The sequence below is a fragment of the Thamnophis elegans genome, chromosome 15 (assembly GCF_009769535.1).
Source record: "Thamnophis elegans isolate rThaEle1 chromosome 15, rThaEle1.pri, whole genome shotgun sequence".
NCBI classification, from domain to species: Eukaryota; Metazoa; Chordata; class Lepidosauria; order Squamata; family Colubridae; genus Thamnophis; species Thamnophis elegans.
The window spans coordinates 25,294,555-25,312,187 of NC_045555.1; the positions used below are offsets into that span (position 1 = coordinate 25,294,555).

The following is a 17,633-nucleotide window of genomic DNA, read 5'->3' on the forward strand; positions in this document are numbered from 1 at the left end:
AAGGCCTCCATTCTTTGGCGCTCAGCCTTCCTTATGGTCCAATTTTCACAGCCATCCATTGCAACTGGAAAAACCATAGCCTTGACGAGATGCCCTTTTGTTGGCAGGGTGATGTCTCTGCTTTTTAGGATGCTGTCTAGAGTTGCCATAGCTTTCCTCCGCAGGAGCAAGCATCTTTTAATTTCTTGGCTGCAGTCCCCATCTGCAGTGAAATCCATTATATCCATCTTTCGTGGATATAATGGGAAAAGCCAGGGAAAGATTATTTACTTTCTTATGGTCTCTCTCTCTCTCAAACCCCCCCCCCCACAAACAAAAACAAAAATCCACTCTTCCATAAGATTACCATTTTCCTATGGCAAATTCTCCCAATGTCTTGCAACACCACTAACAAACCTTGCTATGACCCTGTCACACCCATTTCATGCGTTGCTGTGATCGTTAATAACTTCTAGTTGTAATTCATGGGTTTTGTCATACTCTATAAAACCCTACATTGCGAGGTCCTGGCTACCTGAGGGACCATATATTTCCTCTGGTTGCTGCCCAGCCTACGTGATCCAACAGTCATCTGCATACCAACTGGGTCATCCGATAACATATTAACAAGAGTTGGAAGGGACCTTATAGGTCATCTAGTCCAACCCACCACTCAAGCAGGAGACCCTACACCATTTCTGACAGAGGGCAGTCCAATCTCTTCTTGAAAGTCTCAATTGATGAAGCTCCCACAACTTCCGAAGGCAACTTCTGTTCCATTGGTTGATTGTTCTCACTGTCAGAAAATTTTACTCCTTATTTCTAGGTTGAATCTCTCCTTGGTCAGTTTCCATCCATTGATCCTTGTCTGGCCTTCAGGTGCCTTGGAGAATAGCTTGACACCCTCCTCTCTGTGGCAGCCCCTAAAATATTGGAAGACTGCTGTCATGTCTCTCCTGGTCCTTCTCTTCACTGGACTAGCCATGCCCAGTTCCTGTAACTGTTCTTCATATGTTTTAGTCTCCAGTCCCCTAATCATCCTGGTTGCTCTTCTCTGCACTCTTTCTAGAGTCTCAACATCTTTTTTATAGTGTGGTGACCAAAACTGCATGCAGTACTCTATGTGTGGTCTTTCTAGGGCTTTATAGAGTGGTATTAGTACCTCCCTTGAACTTGATTGTATCTCTCTGTTAATGCAATTTAGGATTGCATTGGCTTTTTTGGCTGCTGCTGCACACTGCTGGCTCATATTTAGCTGGTTGTCCACTAAGACTCCAAGATCCCTCTCACTGTCACTGCTATTAAGCCTGGTTTCACCCAGTCTACATTTGTACTTTTGGTTTCTCTTACCTAAGTGTAAGACTTTATTTTTCTCTACATTGAATTTCATTTTGTTGGATTGGGCCCAATGTTCCAGTCTGTCAAGGTCCATCTAGATCTTCTCGGGTGTTAGCTATTCCTGCCAGCTAGTATCATCTGCAAATTTGGTAAGTTCCCCTTCTATTTCCTCATCTAAATCATTTATGAAGATATTGAACTGGGCCTAAGACAGAACCTTGTGGTACCCCACTGCTTACGTCTCTCCATGTAAACTTGGACCCATTAAAGACTACTCATTGATCTGATGGGACCCCAAAAGTGTGTCTCTAGAACAGCAGCATCACCCTCCAAGATTTGAATAGGACCTACTCTGTTCTACTTCAAGAAATTCTTGAAAGTTCTCCTTCTGGTTCTTAGAGATAAGGGCAAATGATGTCAATCTTTCAATGTTGGCCAAGTCAAGAAGCAGACACCACAAGTGGCTATATTATGTAGGCTATAATAACAGGATCTCAAAAGCTTGATACAGTTTCTCTTTTTTCTTCTTCCATCTCTTCTATCCAAGAATGGGGCAATCTTGAGGATTGTTGTTTTTTACATGTCTATGGAGATTCTCGTCCATCCAGGTCATGGTTGTCCCAAAGGTGCTTTTCAAAAGACAACTGGATTTTCTAGAGTTTTTCTTGAAAATGCTTCTCTTCTCCTCCAAGAAGTTTCTTCAGTTGTGGTTTCTTTCTCACATTTTTTTGTTCTCCTGAATGATGGTTGTGTTGTCCTGACAGTTGTTGCATCTTTTTTTTTGTCTTGAGGCCATCTGTGTAGTTTCCTACAAGCACAAGACCCCATGGGATCCTTTCTTTTTTCTTTTGCAAACCTAATCATCCCCTTTTAGATAGCTGCAAAAATCAAAATCCATTCCTGGTATCTAATTTTATCTCATCTCTAAATTATTGTTCAGTATAATTGTTGCCCTTGACATTAACCTGTTCTTTGCAGATTTTCTTTGCAATTTGCAGCATTAAAAAAGCCCAAGGTTGTTATTATTATTTATTCTTTTCTGATGACAAAAGTTGCCTTTCTCTGCACAGTAATCAAAGAAGCTATAATTGATGGTATCATCTGTGTGTAAAGTTCTTTACAGGTTTTCATGATTAAACAGTCCCATATTTTATTCATACACTTCTTATTCCAAAACCCTATCATTCTGCATACATAAAATCTAAGCAGCTAAGCAATCAACACAATATACAATCTATCCATACAATCTTCTGAAGCATCTTTTCACAATCTATCGTCACCCAAATTATGGTTCTTATCAACTCCATCCCTCATGGTTAGCAAGCAACCATAGAGAGTATTTTGACTTACTGCACCTGTGAATGGTTTGCCAATTGCACTGTGGCAGATAGGACAGCACTCCAGAGGGTCAACGTCATTGCCCAGAGGATCATGGGTTGCCCTCTCCCCTCTTTGGAAGAACTTTATAGCTCCCGCTGCCTTAAGAATGTTCAAAATGTTCTTAAAGATCCATCTCATCCTAGGCAGCTTTTTTTTGAACTATTACCATCTGGCAGACGGTACAGGATAATAAAAACAAGGACAAAGAGGCTGAAAAACAGCTTCTATCCCAGGGCAGTAACTATGTTGAATTCTACTGTATAGTGCAATATTTATGCAATATCAGAGTTTTCAATTCAATTGGACTGAATATGAAGGATGTGTGTTTTTATATGTATAATGTACACGGAAGATGGCATTTAATTTTGTACGAGGTTCAATAATAATAAAGTAAAGTAAACTAAACATGGAAACTATAGTCCAAAACAACAGGGGTGCCAGCTTAAGGGTTGCTAATAGAAACTTTCTTGCTTGCATTTAACCATGTGGCCTCTTATTGCTTTAAAGGAGCATGCTCACATCCAGCAAGGTGATCAAAGTGATGGATGACTATGCCCTTTAGGATGTTTCTGTAGGACCAGTGGTGGGATCCTGCCAGTTATACAACTAGTTCTGTGATCGGGTGCTTTGTGTCTGTTGTGCTTTTAAATTGTTCGTAATGTCCGATTGTTTTTGTCTTACTTTTTGTAATTTCCCCTCCCTTGGCTTCTGTTCAGCCGCCCCGAGTCCCTTCGGGGAATAGGGCGGCCTACAAATTGAATAAACTCCAAACTCCAAACTTCACACGCAGGTGCAGTTTTACCAAAACATACTTTCTACGTTACTTCTGGGGAGTAACACAGCTGAGGCACAACAATCTGCTCTGCCGCACAAATCAGCTGAAAGAATATAGATAAGTATAGTGCAGGGGTGGGTGGGCAGGCCCATCTGATCATCAGAGTGAACCGGTTCATTCCCCAGCTGATCATCAGAGCTAATTGGTTCACTCCCCAGCTGATTGTTGGAGCGACCAGTTTGCTTCCCAGCTGATCATCGGAGCTATCAGTTCACCCGAACCGGTCTGAATCGGCTGAATCCCACCCCTGTGTAGGGCCACTGGCTAGGCTGCATGCACCTTTGATAGATATTCATAATTGCAAATAGAGGTGCTTGCAGTTACTTCTGGATAAGAGGCAGAAGCTTCAGGTTCTTTGTTTATGGGACTCTTCAAACTCTTTTCTTGGATTGGAGTCGTAATGTGGGATAAATGCAGGGTTCTAAATATAGCTTTTCATATATGAACATGGAGATGATGCTGAAATGGCCTCTCAAGTGTAGGCGTGAGAATATAATCAGAGGAAACAATTCAATGGCCAGATGGAGCCATCAACCAGCCCCACATAAATAAATCTGACCCAAGTCCACATTTTTCCATATAAGGTCATATATAGCATTATCCTACTGACTGTAATCTCACAACAGGTGGTTGAATGTATATCTGCAGGAGGAAAAGGGATGTCTATGATTTCTATCCATTTCATCTCAGTTTCACGATCGCTGACAGACTATCCGGGAGATGTTAAAAAAAGCGACTTTGTGATATCGCCGGAAATAAGGAAGTTCTATACAGGAGCAGCAGGAAATCTTTGAAGCTGCCCCTCATGTCTACCACCAGAATCTGCTTTAAGCAGAGGTGCAAGAAAGGAATGTTAAACAATGATGCTTGTTCTGACCTAGGCTTCCCAAAAGCACGAAGCCGACTCCTCGTCCCGATAAAACCCCTTTTATTTAGTTTAAACTGAATTCCTCTCCAGCAAAGTCCCGGCCAAGTCTTTCAAGAGATTTCACAACTACAGACCTTAATCAGGCTTGGAGAGTTGCCAGGTTAATATCTTCCAAATGCCACGCTGTAGCAGGCAATACTTGGCAAGAAGTCAGGAACAGATCTTTACCCGAATGAATTGAACTAATTGTCTCCTGCAAACTCCCCTCCCCTTTCGCTCCTCTTTATTCCCTATGGGAGGGGCCATTCATTGTCCACCTGTGTCCTCACTCCAGTGGTGGGTTTCAAAAATTTTTGGAACCTCTTCTGTAGGTGTGGCCTGCTTTCTGAGTCCACTGGTGGAACCTCTTCTAACTGGTTCGGTAGATTTGACGAACCAGTTCTACCGAATAGGTGCGAACTGATAGGAACCCACCTCTGCCTCACTCCCAAGTTGACCCCTGTTCTTTAGCTGTTCCCTTTGTCTGGCAATTCTGTGCATGCGCACACTGGGAACAGGCTCCAGCTGTTCTTCTGCCCCACCTATGTCTGACTCCGAAGGCAGCTGATAACTGGCATACGGCTCTGGCCTCCTCTCTGCCTCCGATGCAGAGCCCTCATCAGAGCCTTCCCCAGACTCCAGGACTGGCCCATGTTCCTCCCCAACCTCCTCACTGTCCGAATTTGTTGCCAGTTCTGCTGGCGGGCCACAACAAGGGTTTCAATCAACCATATCTTCTCATCTCACACCAAAAACAGAATAGAGCTCTGGGTGGGCTCTTCCAGTTATGAAATGTCTATGGAGATTCTCAATCATCCAGGTCATGGTTGCCCCAAATTTGCTTTTCCAAAAAACAACTGGACTTTGTTTTTTTCCCCTTGAAAACATTATCTTCAGTGCTGAAGAACTGAACTGAAGAAGCTTCTTGCATGAGAAGCAAAATGTTTTCAAGAGAAAAAACCCCGAAGAAAATCCTGTTGCCTTCTGGTTATGAGACTCACCAGAATACTATGAGAACCTCAATCATTTGGGTTTGTAGCCCTTGGACAGGATCAACAACCAGTTAGAATGCCTGATGATTGAAATAGCTTTCCCAGTTGGTCATGGAGATCCAAATGAAACTCTGCATGGTGTGTGAACAAGACTAAGTGACTGGTAAGAAGGCCAGTCAGAAGCCAAGATCAAAAGGAAGCTATAAACTGTTGGGTGGTGGTGGTGTCAATTCATTCTAGGAGCAGATCTGAGTCTCCTCTAGAAATGAGACACGAAGAATATCACCCCAATTTCGTTTAGGTGGTTTTGGTAATAGCTGGCTGATGTCCAACTCATTAGGTAGCCCAGACCATGAAATCAACTCCACAGGATGTCTACCACTACTTTTACTGATTACTTTTACTTCTTGTGATTAGCTACAATAACAAAAATTTCCAAGTCTGATTTTGCTGAACCTTTTGGTGGAACCTTATAGTTCCACCAATTAAGGAAGGTGTCTGAATGAACTGCCTCCAAATGTTACTACTGTTCTTTAAAAACTACTTTAGCCCTTTTTTTTCTTGGCAACTGAGTCTGCCTCTCTCTGTAAAAGTCATTTTCTTTATGCTTCGCATTCAGTGGTGGGTTCCGGGTGGTACGGCCCAGTACGGCTGTACCGGCAGTAGCCAGGAGCAGCAGGCACTGTACCAGTACGATGGCTCATTTGGCCCACCCATCTGTGTTCCATAACTGTTTTTGAAGTAACTGGGGCAATTGCGCACGCACACACAGCATGCGCCGCCTGTGCAACTGGGTGTCGCAGGGCAGTGGCGTGTGCAAGTGTGCGCACATGCCTGACTAGGATGCCTGGCCCTGTACGCAGCATACCAGTTGCGTTGTGGTCTGGAACCCACCGCTGTTCACATTGCAAAATGTGGTAGCAAAATTCTGAAATGTTCTCTCCTTCTAAGTAGGACAGAGTCTTCTCCACAATACCTGCTCCTTTGTGTAAAACCTAACTTTTATCTCCAATGCCATCCTTGCTAATAGAAGCAATTTTATCTTAAAATGATTTTAGCATAATGAAATAATTTATTGTTAAAATGGGAGGTTGAAATGGGCCAGAAGCAGCTGTGGGTTTTACACTTTGTTACCACTGGTTCTCCATGTGCACACACACACACACTCACTTTGCGGGCACACGGACCCCTTCCACACATGCGCCCGCCTTCCGTGCATGCACTTTGCTTGCACACCACCATCCGCACATGCGCCTGGTCTCAAAAACCTACCCCACATACCATTTCAGGCAAATTGTTGTCCAGCTTTTTCTCAAAATTCTCCAGTGGTGGCGCTAACAAAGATGTCCCCAGTTTAGGTCACCACTCAAAGCCCTAAATCGGGGCTCTTGAAACTTGGCAACTCTAAGTCTTGTGGACTTCAACTCCCAGAATTCCTCAGCTAGGGGAATTCTGGAGTTGAAGTCCACGAGACTTAGAGTTGCCAAGTTGGAGACTCCTGCCCTAAAACCATAGATTAATTTGTTTCTTACTTGGCTTGAGAGATGATAGACCAGTCTTGGTGTATTTGGTCTGGGATTTTTTTTTTTTTTTTACTTTTGATCCTGGATGAGGGAAAGCAAGCAAGATGCTGACTCAGGAAGCAAGAGCCGGTTTGGGTTGGGGGACTACCAAACAATTGCAGGAAGAGATGGCTGTCTGAAAGGAGTTTTCCTTTCCTGAAAGCCAGCCTGTGCCTGTGGCTGGCAGGCTTCCCAGAAACACTAAGCCTGTTTCAGAATAAAATTATGCCAGCCAAGTTGGCAGCGTGTGTGTTTGTATTTGCATGAGAAAGTAGATGAGGGGATAAAGTCGGGTGGGGAGAACTTAATGACCACGGAAACGTTTTCAGCACAGGGCAAAGCACACAGATGCAAGTGGGGGAATCTCCTCTTAGGGGCCCCTTTATAGCAGAACTTCTTTCGTAAAAATAGCGAATTTCTGATCAAGTCCCGGGTGGTGGCATAAGCCAAGAGTCCTTCATTTATGTTGGAGAGGAGAGAGAGAGAGAGAGAGGCTGGTTGATAGATAAATGCAGGTGGAGATCGATGGACTTTGCATTTGACTTCAGTTTTAATTGTCATAAGTCTCCAGGACTGTTTCAGGGGGGATTGGCAAGAAGGCACTGCAGAGGATTCCAGGCTATGATTGATTTTCAATCTTCAATTCAGATCGACCTTAAATTTAGACCATTTTTCTTTCACTTTAATAATATAAGAGGGATGAGAAGTGTGTGAGAGAGAGAGAGAGAGAGAAGGAAAGAAAAAGAGAAAAAGGGAGGGAGAGGGAGAGAGGGAAAGAAGGGAGAAGGGAGGGAGGGAAGGAGGGAGGATTAGGATTGCATCGAACTCAATTCTGGATGACTACATGGACACGTCCATGCAATTACTGGGCAACTATATGCTCATGAAGTTCTTGGTGCTCTCTGAAGGTTCTTGCAGACATTTCATGGCCCAACTAGGTAACACCTTCAGTGCTGTTGGGAGTGAGGTTTGCTCTTTGTGCATACACCATACTACTGGCTTCCTCTGTCAGTGTTGGTAGATGTTTTTGGTGGTTCCTTGATTAGGCTGTTGTTTATGAGTTGGTAGTCTCCTGACTGGGTTTACTGCTCTATACTGATGTTTACTGTTTGGTGTTAATCTCTGTTTATAAGGGTGTTGATTGTTGGTCTGGAGATGTTGTGGTCTTTTAGCTTAATCAAGGAACAGTCAAGATCACTCCCACCAACAGTGGTAGGGCTAGCTACTTGTATATAAACAGAGAGGAAACTCCATTCCTTTCTAGTGATACTGAAGATCTTACCTAGTTGGTTCGTGAAACATCTGCAAGAAACCCACCAGGTCCAGAGGACACCAAGGACCCCACAGTTCAACCCTGGGCTACAAATATCCTCTTCTATTGGTAGATGCACATTTACTGTTGCTTTGTTCTGCAACCTTGTTTAAACTTCTCAGTCTAGCTAACAACCGTGGTTGACCTTCCATCCAAGTACTAACCAAGCTCCAATTTGCTTAGCTTTTTCAAGATCAATCCCATTGGTGCCATGCATTTGCAATGCATGTGCCTCTTGGGTATATGCATTCAAACATCCATTATACATGATCTTCATCCATTGTGTTCGAAGAGGACCTTGACATCTAACAGGTTGTGGGCTGTCCACAGTGTGTCCGCAGGTGGCTGGTAAGGCCTATACGGGCACAGAATGTTCTGCCACATGTTGGGCAGACACGTATGGGCACCACTTGTTGTAGCATTTGCAGCTCTGACTTTGCAGAGTGTTCACTTCTCTTGTGCTGTGGTTGTACTTCTGTCTCCAAATGTCTGGCATGGTGGATGGTGGATCAGCATGCGCCATGTGGATCGATCTTGTGCCAGGGTTTCCTAGGAGGTGGTATCAATATCAAGGGACTTGAAGGAGGCTTTCAGCGTGTCTTTGTATTGCTTGTCCCCCCCCGTGCGATCGCTTTCTTTGAGATAGCTCACTATAGAGGAGCTGTTTAGGGACGTGGTGGTCTGGCACCCTTGCAACGTGGCCTGACTAGCGTGGCAAAAGCCACCTTAGATTATGTCTTGGTTTGGGATTAGTTTGCTGCCTGCTTACCACTTTCAGTTGCAAAACTCTAGTCTCTCTCTCTCTCTCTTTGTAAAGAGTTTTATTTTTTTAAAAAGGAGGAAGATATATGTTAAAATTAAATATGTATATTGAAAAGGAATTATAAATACCATCAACGTAAAATGGAGCTCGCTCAGAAGCTGAAATACACCAAGTAAATGAGATGAAGAGTGGGGAGTAGAGGAGAGAGGTAAGGGAAAAAGAGAGGAATAGGAGAGAGGGGGGAAAGAGGAGGAGAGAAAGGAGGAGTGGAAAGGGGAGCGAGGAGAAGGAGAGAGGAAGGGGAAGTAGAGAAGAGAAGGATGATAGAGGGAAAAAAGGAGGTAGGGAGGGAGAAGAGAGAGGGAGAAGAAAGTGATGGATAAGGTACAAATATGGGTATGGAGAGTAGAAGAGCCAATAATTGATTTTGGGAGTTGATGACAAGACGAATTGATGTAAACATTTAATAATACAATACAATGTTGGCTGTGTAATAGTACACATGTGGTTGTATGTTATGAAAATGGAAAAATAAAAAACTTTATTAAAAATAGAGTTTTATTATTTTTCAATTATAAAAATAAACACTCCATCTTTCCTTATGCAGTATGTTGTCTGGGTACAAACATCTCTGGGCAACATCGTTCCTCTTTTGCCACATCTTTCACATTAACATTATTTCTCTAAGTTTAGTATTATAATACATTGAGCATTTAAACGTTATAAAACACTCCATTTTTTTCTTAATATCTTCTAGTAATAATATATCAACATTAAACATCATTATTTTCATCATACACATGCTAACAGTTTCATCTTATTTATATCTTTATCTAAGTGTATTGTCTACTTATTTTTTTTAGCTCTCTTCATTTCCAAACTCCTTTTTTTTCTCTCCAACCATTGGTGAAATACTTCCCAAATCACCTAATATTCAGTTTGCTCTTTCTCTTTAATTGCTAATGTTAATCTGTTCATTTCTGCACATTCTGATATTTTCCTTATCACCTTCTCTAGTCTCTATTACATAGCCACAAACACAACCCTGTCCCTGAAATGTCAATTTCCTCTCGGGGGTCTTACACACTTTCCATTGTTTCATCCACTCCACCTCCAGAGCAGAAACTTTCCCATGTAAGGAGGTTTATCAGAACCTCAGTTCTTCAACTCCCACGTCAAGAGAGTAAACTCCACCGGCCATTCTTTGCAGGGTGAAGTTCTTTCTATTCTTAGGAGGCCCACACCCAACGTCCATGCGAGTCCTCAGAGGCAGCCACGGGTAAAGGGCCCCCTGACCTTTCCGAGTTCCTCTCTGGAGGCTTGGGGAATTGTATGAGGATTTCTGTTTTGATTCGCTCACCTGCCCTTGTAGGAGAAAAGAGTATTTATAGCGGCACAATGAGAAGGGAACAAAATGCCCCCCTGCTTCTTTGGCATCTTGGCCACAGTTACTGATCCAGGACAATTCTGGGTGGAACTGTCTTCTCATGTTTTCCAAAACACCAATGCTTTGTGTGAACAGAGATCCTAACACAACAGATTGAGCCACTCCGTGTGGGATCAGCTGAGAGGGAGGCAACATGGAGGTCAGACAGTTGGGAGTTCAAAGAGCCACTTTGGGTAGTGGTGAAGGTACTTAGGCTAGTAGAAACCAAGAGGTCTAGTTCCATCTTAGGCATGAAGCCAGCTGGTTGCTTTTGGGCCAATCATTCTGTCTCAGCCCTAGGAAGAAGGAGACAAGGACAAACCACTTTTGAAAACCTTGCCAGGAAAGCTGAAGATACTACTTTAGGCAATCATGTGGAGCCCAGTTTGACTAAAAGACCCACCCACCACTACCACCCCTATCCACAAATGGTTAAATGCAGAAGGTCTCATTTTTGCATATAAGGTCAGTCTTTGGTATCTCAAGTTAAGGCATTACTTCTCTGAAATTTTGTTTGGTTGTTGACCCTTAGGACAGGGTCTATCTAACAGAGTTGGAAGGAACCTTGGAGGTCTACTAATGCAGAGGTCTCCAACCTTGGCAACTTTAAGCCTGGAGGACTTCAACTCCCGGAATTCCCCAGCCAGCTGACTAGGGAATTCTGGGGGTTGAAGTCCTCTAGGCTTAAAGCTGCCAAGGTTGGAGACCCCTGTTCAATGCTCAAGCAGAAGATCCTATACCTGTGATGGTGAACGTATGGCACACATGCCACAGGTGGCCCCTGGAGCCATTTGTTAGGGCACACGAGGAATTGCCCTGTCAGTTCCAGCATGCATGCGCGCACTGGCCAGCTAACTTCGGCCTTCATTTTCAGGCATTTTTTGCCCTCCAGAGGCTTCCCTGAAGCCTCCAGAATGCGAAAAACAACCCAACGTGCAAACCGGAAGTTCAGGAATGGACTTCCGGTTTGTACGTTGGGTTGTTTTTCTCTCTCTGGTGGGCCTCCGGGGGGGCTGCCATGGTTCCCTCCCCAGGCTCCTAAAAAGCCTCTAGAGCCTGGGGAGGGCAAAAAATGGGTCCATCGTGTGCCAGAAGCAGGTTTATACTGGGTTTGTACCACTGCAGCAGAGGCAGAGAAGAAGGCTCTTGAATGGTCAAGGACCCAAAATGAGGACCCAGATTGTTGGGGGCAATATGCTGACTCTCTGTAAACCGCTTAGAGAGGGCTGAAAGCCCTATGAAGCGGTATATAAGTCTACTGCTATTGCTATTGGTCTTCCAAAGCAGAAATATGACAATTTCCCCCCTTAATGACAGAGAATGTCATTAATTCTCTTTCTGGGCTGCCACAGAGAAGACTGAGTCAGGCTATCCTCCAAAGCCCCTGAGGGCAGGACAAGAACCAATGGATGGAAACTAATCAAGGAGACAAGCAGCCTAGAAATAAGGAGAAATTTACTGTCAGTTAGAACAATTAATCAGTGGAACGACTTCTCTCCAGAAGTTGGAGAGAAACACTGGAGGTTTTAAAGAAAAGTTTTGACAGCCTTTTGTCTGAAATGGTAGAGGGTTTCCTGCTTGAACATGGGGGTTGGCCTAGAAGACCTCCCCTTCCAATTTGTTATTCTGTTAATATGCTTGGATGAGTGACTTGCCTGATTTCCGAGATCTCTCTTGGCAAATTCAATCTGTTCTCTTTTCCCTTAGGAATTGGTGCTCCTCTGTCCAATATCGGGTTGCCACGTACATTGCAGTGTGCAGGACAGAGAAATACATAATCAGGTCCCAACAACCATGTCCGAATGGAACTCCAGACTGCCAGAAGATCATGTACGTAGCACCATCTTTCCTTCTTAAGAGGGAATCAACCCAGCATTTAAAGCAGCCTTGGTTGTTGCCCGTTGAGATACAGTGTCAGGTGTCTCCCTTGACAAGGAAGAGAGCTTCCTTCCTCTCCCCAAAATATGGAATTGGACAACTTGACACAGTCAATTTGCACAGCCAACTGACTATGGCCAACTGACCATGGTCAATTCACCATGGTCAACTCACCATGGCCAACTGACCACGGCCAACTGACCATGGCCAACTCACCACGGCCAACTCACCATGGTCAACTCACCATGGCCAACTTGCCATAGCTAACTCGCCATAGCCAACTCATCATGGCCAACTCACCATGGCCAACTCACCATGGCTAACTCACCACAGTCAACTCACCACGGCCAACTCACCACGGTCAATTCACCATGGTCAACTCACCATGGCCAACTCGCCATAGCTAACTCGCCACAGCCAACTCATCATGGCCAACTCACCATGACCAACTCACCATGCCTAACTCACCACAGTCAACTCACCATGGCCAACTCACTATGGCCATCTCACCATGGTCAACTCACCATGGCCAACTCACCATAGCTAACTCGCCACAGCCAACTCATCATGGCCAACTCACCATGGCCAACTCACCACGGCTAACTCACCACAGTCAACTCACCACGGCCAACTCACCATGGTCAACTCACCATCGCCAACTCGCCATAGCTAACTCGCCACAGCCAACTCATCATGGCCAACTCACCACGGCCAACTCACCATGGTCAACTCACCATGGCCAACTCACTGGCCAACTTGCCACAGGACAACTTGTTGTGGAACAATTTAACAATTCTATTTAATTATTTAAAATAAATAAAAATTATTTTAATTTTTGCCATTCACACAGTCCCACCTTTTGCATCTTTTTTTAATGATTCTATTCCTCCATTTCTTTGATCTTAATGTAACTTTTATCCTGCAGCGAGTTGTCCTGTGGCTAGATGGCAATGACGAGTTATCCTGCAGTGGCTGTGGCAAGTTGGCTGTGGCAAGTTTAGTCGTGGATGGCAAGTTGACCATGGCGAACTGTCATAGGCCCTTAAAAAAGACTATCCACTGTAGCTTGAAGGTTTCTCAGGAGGGAGGAAATATGTCACCTAGCTTAGAGAAAACTGCCTTCTTCAGGAATCACACCCCATCAGATCAGCCCCACTGTAGAACCCAGATCAACCCAAATAGGAACGCATGAGACACAACCAAGAAATCCAAATTTGATGAGTTCATTATTGAAAACATTTGCTATGCAAATCATCCCAATTTGATTCTTTAGCATTTAACCAGAAACGGATCCCCCAGCCAGAGATGACATCTTAGTCTTGTCTCTCATTTATGGTCATGAACACCTTCTCCCAAATGAGGAATGCTTCTCTTTTTAAAGGCATCCTAGGATTCATTAAAATCAATGGACTTGTTGGTGGGCAGTTCTAAACACCTTTGCTGAGAATGGAAATAATGGCGCCTAGAGAGGCTGCTTCTCCAAAAGCCCTCTGACAGGGAATGGTTTTTGCAGAACCAGATTGATGGTTAAAGAACCCTGCGCCTTTCAGCAACTGGGCTGGCACACAAAAGCAAATGAAGCCTACAGATGAAGCAGCAAAAAAATAGAGGGAGAAAAAAAAAACCATAGGTTCACCTGGATTTCTGCAGGTAGCTTTTCCCTAGCCAAAACATCTTCCTTCAGGGAAGTGGTGGAATTAATTTTTTTTACTACTGGTTCTGTGGCCGTGGCTTGGTGGGCGTGGCATGGGAAGGATACTGCAAACTCTCCATTCCCTCCCAACTCCAGAGGAAGGTTACTGCAAAATCTCCATTCCCTCCCAACTCCAGGGGAAGCATACTGTAAACTCTCCATTCCCTCCCCACTCCAGGGAAGGATAGTGCAAAATCTCCACTCCCTCCCCCCTCCAGGGGAAGGATACTGCAATATATCCATTCCCTTCCCACTCCAGGAGAAGGATACTGTAAGATCTCCATTCCCTCCCCAGTCCAGGGAAAGGATACTGTAAAATCTCCACTCCCTCCCCCCTCCAGGGGAAGGATACTGCAATATATCCATTCCCTTCCCACTCCAGGAGAAGGATACTGTAAGATCTCCATTCCCTCCCCAGTCCAGGGAAAGGTTACTGCAAAATCCCCATTCCCTCCCGATCAGCTAGGACTAGGGAAGCAGAGAATAGATGGGGGCGGAGCCAGCCAGAGGTGGTATTTACTGGTTCTCCAAATTACTCAACATTTCCACTACCGGTTCACCAGAACTGGTCAGAACCTGCTGAATACCACCTCTGCTTCAGGGTATGAGATGAGGCTTGCTTCTACTCTATCACTCGTTCCTTTCTTCTTCTTCTTCTAGGTACAGAACAGCATTGAAGCCAGTCTACAAGATAAAAGAGAAAGTTGTAAGCTTTTTAAACTGGAAGTGCTGCCCAGGTTACATAGGCGAGGATTGCGAACAATATGGTAAGAATACATCTTTAATTAGCCTTCTGTAGTTTGGGGCACTCTGCGTTATCAACTAATCAATCAGATTGGCGAAATCAACCAGGTTGGCCGAAGTCAGATTCAAGTATTCATTTTATTTATTTGTTTATTTATTTATTTGTTTGTTTGTTTATTCATTTATGTATTTATTTAAATATGTACAGGATAACTGGCATAAGTATAAACATGGACACGAACATGGAAATGAGTACAAATAAATGGGGACAGTAGGACAGGGATGGTAGGCACACCAGTGTGCTTATGCATGCCCACTTTATGGACCTCTTAGGAGTGGGATGAGGTCCACGGTAGACAGTTTAAGGATGAAGCTATGGGGGTTAGAGGATGTAACAATGGAGTCAGGTAGAGCATCGCAGGCGTTGGCCACTCTTGCTGAAGTTGTATTTTGTGCAATCAAATTTGGAGTGGTTTACCTTAAGTTTGTATCTATTGTTTGCCTGTGTATTATTGTGGTTGAAGCTGAAGTAGTCATTGACAGGTAGGACATTGTAGCAGATAAATTTGTGTTTAGGTCAGACCGTAGGCGGCGTAATTCCAGGTTGTCCAAGCCCAAAATTTCGAGCCTGATGGAGTGAGAGATTCTGTTGTGAGCAGAGGAGTGAAGGACTCTTCTCATGAAATATCTCTGGACCTGTTCAATTGTATTAATGTCCAATATACAGTGTGGATTCCAGGCAGATGAGCTGTATTCTGGCAAAGATTTTGTATGCCTAGTTTGCAGTACAATGTTACCGGAGAAGAAGGAGGAGGGTTGAGAAACCAAAAGGTACTATTGACTGTTGGGAAAAGTCTTTGCTGGATCATAAGTAGCAGAAGAGCAGAGAAGATTGCAAAGCCACAAAGGTCTTTCCTTTCTATCTTCTCAAAATCTGAATTTTTACCTCAGTCTTGAAGACTTTCTTGTCCCCTATAATATGAAGTTCATTCTGACCTCCCTAATAAGTAAGGATGGTCAAAAATAGAAGAGAACTATTTCGAAGGAGCAGAAACATCTGAATTTTCTGAATTGTATCAAGGTGTTCTCTTAACACTATTGCATTTGGGCATATATTAGTATTAGGAAACAGGTCAATCTCTGGGATGACACACAACTGAAAGATGTCATTTAAAAGCTGGAATAATTGGGGGGGGGTTTCCTGCAATAAATTGGGGGGACAGAGGAAATAAATGTCTTATGGAATTGATTTGCAGATCCAGCTCAGTTTCCAGTGAATACCAGTCAGCCTGAACGTTGGGAAGAAGAGTTCGCAAACCACAGTAGGTTTCAACTCATCCTTTATGGAAGAATGTATCTGTGAAGCTGCTAGTGATTAAGCCCATAGTTGTACTTCACGTCTTCATTGTATGCATGGGGAGTATTTCTGCAGCTTCTTCATTCATACCACCTGCTGTTTTTCAAAGGTGCTAGACCAGGGGTGTCAAACTCAAGGCCTGGGGGGGGGGGACTGGATCTGGCCTGTGGGGTGCTTAGATTTGGCCCACAGGGCCCCCTGGAAATAGTGAAGGACTGGCCCGTGGTGCTTCTGCCAGTGAAAATGGGCTGCTGAGCTCCGTTTTCACTGGCAGAGTGTTGCAGGAGGCCATTGCAGCCGAAAAGGGAGCTTGGGAGCCTGTTTTTGCTGGCAGAGCACTCGGGCCACCACAGGCACCCCAACACAAGTGACATCAAGCTGGCCATGTCCATCCTACCCACACCCACCCTGCCTCCCCCCCCCGTCCCCGAGATCAAACACAACCCTGATATGGCCCTCCCTGAAATCAAGTTTGATGCCCCTATGTTAGACTTTGAACAGTCTTCTCCTTCTGCTACATCCAGCCTTTTAAGCTGGGTGTTGCTTAAACCAACAGTGTCCACAGAGTTCTTAATTGCCCATGAAAACCACGTCTGAAAATTGCAAACCATGTTTATCTCTTTTAACTGCGCATCTCCGGGCATGAGCAAATTAAGAAGGATGGAAGAGAAAGGTAGTAAAACAAAATAAACAAGATAGAGATGAAGGCATTCCATGTGCCAGTGATTTTAAAAAACAACAACAATAAAGTGGTTTGGGAGTATACACTTTTGTTCAAGGGTTTTGTATACACCGATGAGGCAAACAAGGACTTTGAGGTGATCAGAAATCTACATAAATCATATTGCTGATTTATTTCTTGAATCTGTTCCATATTGATTGACCACAACTAAGCTACATTCCTTGCTCTTTTGAAATTCCATTTACTGCACACAAAAACAACAACAACAAAACAACAACAAAAAAAAAACCCAGCATCCTCCTTCCTTCTTCTTATTAGCAACATGTATGCATGGCTTTTTTTTTTAATCTGGAGGTTCATCTTCCATGCTAAATTATATTTAGATGTGTTTTTATCTTGTCTTTGCTTCTTTGCAAATAAATGTTGTCTTTGCCGGATTCAGGAGATGTTGTAGCAGCTCATCAAAGTCATGAAGCTGTGCTAGAAGACCTACAGAACGACGTTCACCAGGCAGCAAACAATCTGGGAATCTTACAGAAAGCCCTTCATCACAATAGCACCAACGGAAATGGAAGCACAGTGCAGCATCAGTCAGGTAAGAGAGCTATTTTCTCAACAGTACCGATAAAGGAGAATATTTGTAGCTCAGGATCGAACTGTGGGATCTTTGATGCTCTCTGGATTTGGTAACCAAGCTCAGAGAGCATCAAAGACCCCTCATTTCCCAAGAATCTGAGGCAATCAATCAAGCATAGAAGTCAATGCTAATGTATTTTTGGTTTGTG

The 17,633-nt window shown here is 43.9% G+C and overlaps 1 protein-coding gene across 1 annotated transcript in view; it reads left to right on the top strand.

The window, feature by feature from the left end:
* The window catches only part of MMRN2 (multimerin 2), a 32,218-nt gene that overhangs the window by 4,907 nt on the left and 9,678 nt on the right, over positions 1–17,633 (top strand). Inside the window, exons 2-5 of the mRNA XM_032231611.1 lie at positions 12,202–12,324; positions 14,726–14,832; positions 16,066–16,131; positions 17,291–17,443. Coding sequence (XP_032087502.1) covers positions 12,202–12,324; positions 14,726–14,832; positions 16,066–16,131; positions 17,291–17,443 — 449 coding nt within the window. The remainder of the gene's footprint in view (positions 1–12,201; positions 12,325–14,725; positions 14,833–16,065; positions 16,132–17,290; positions 17,444–17,633) is intronic.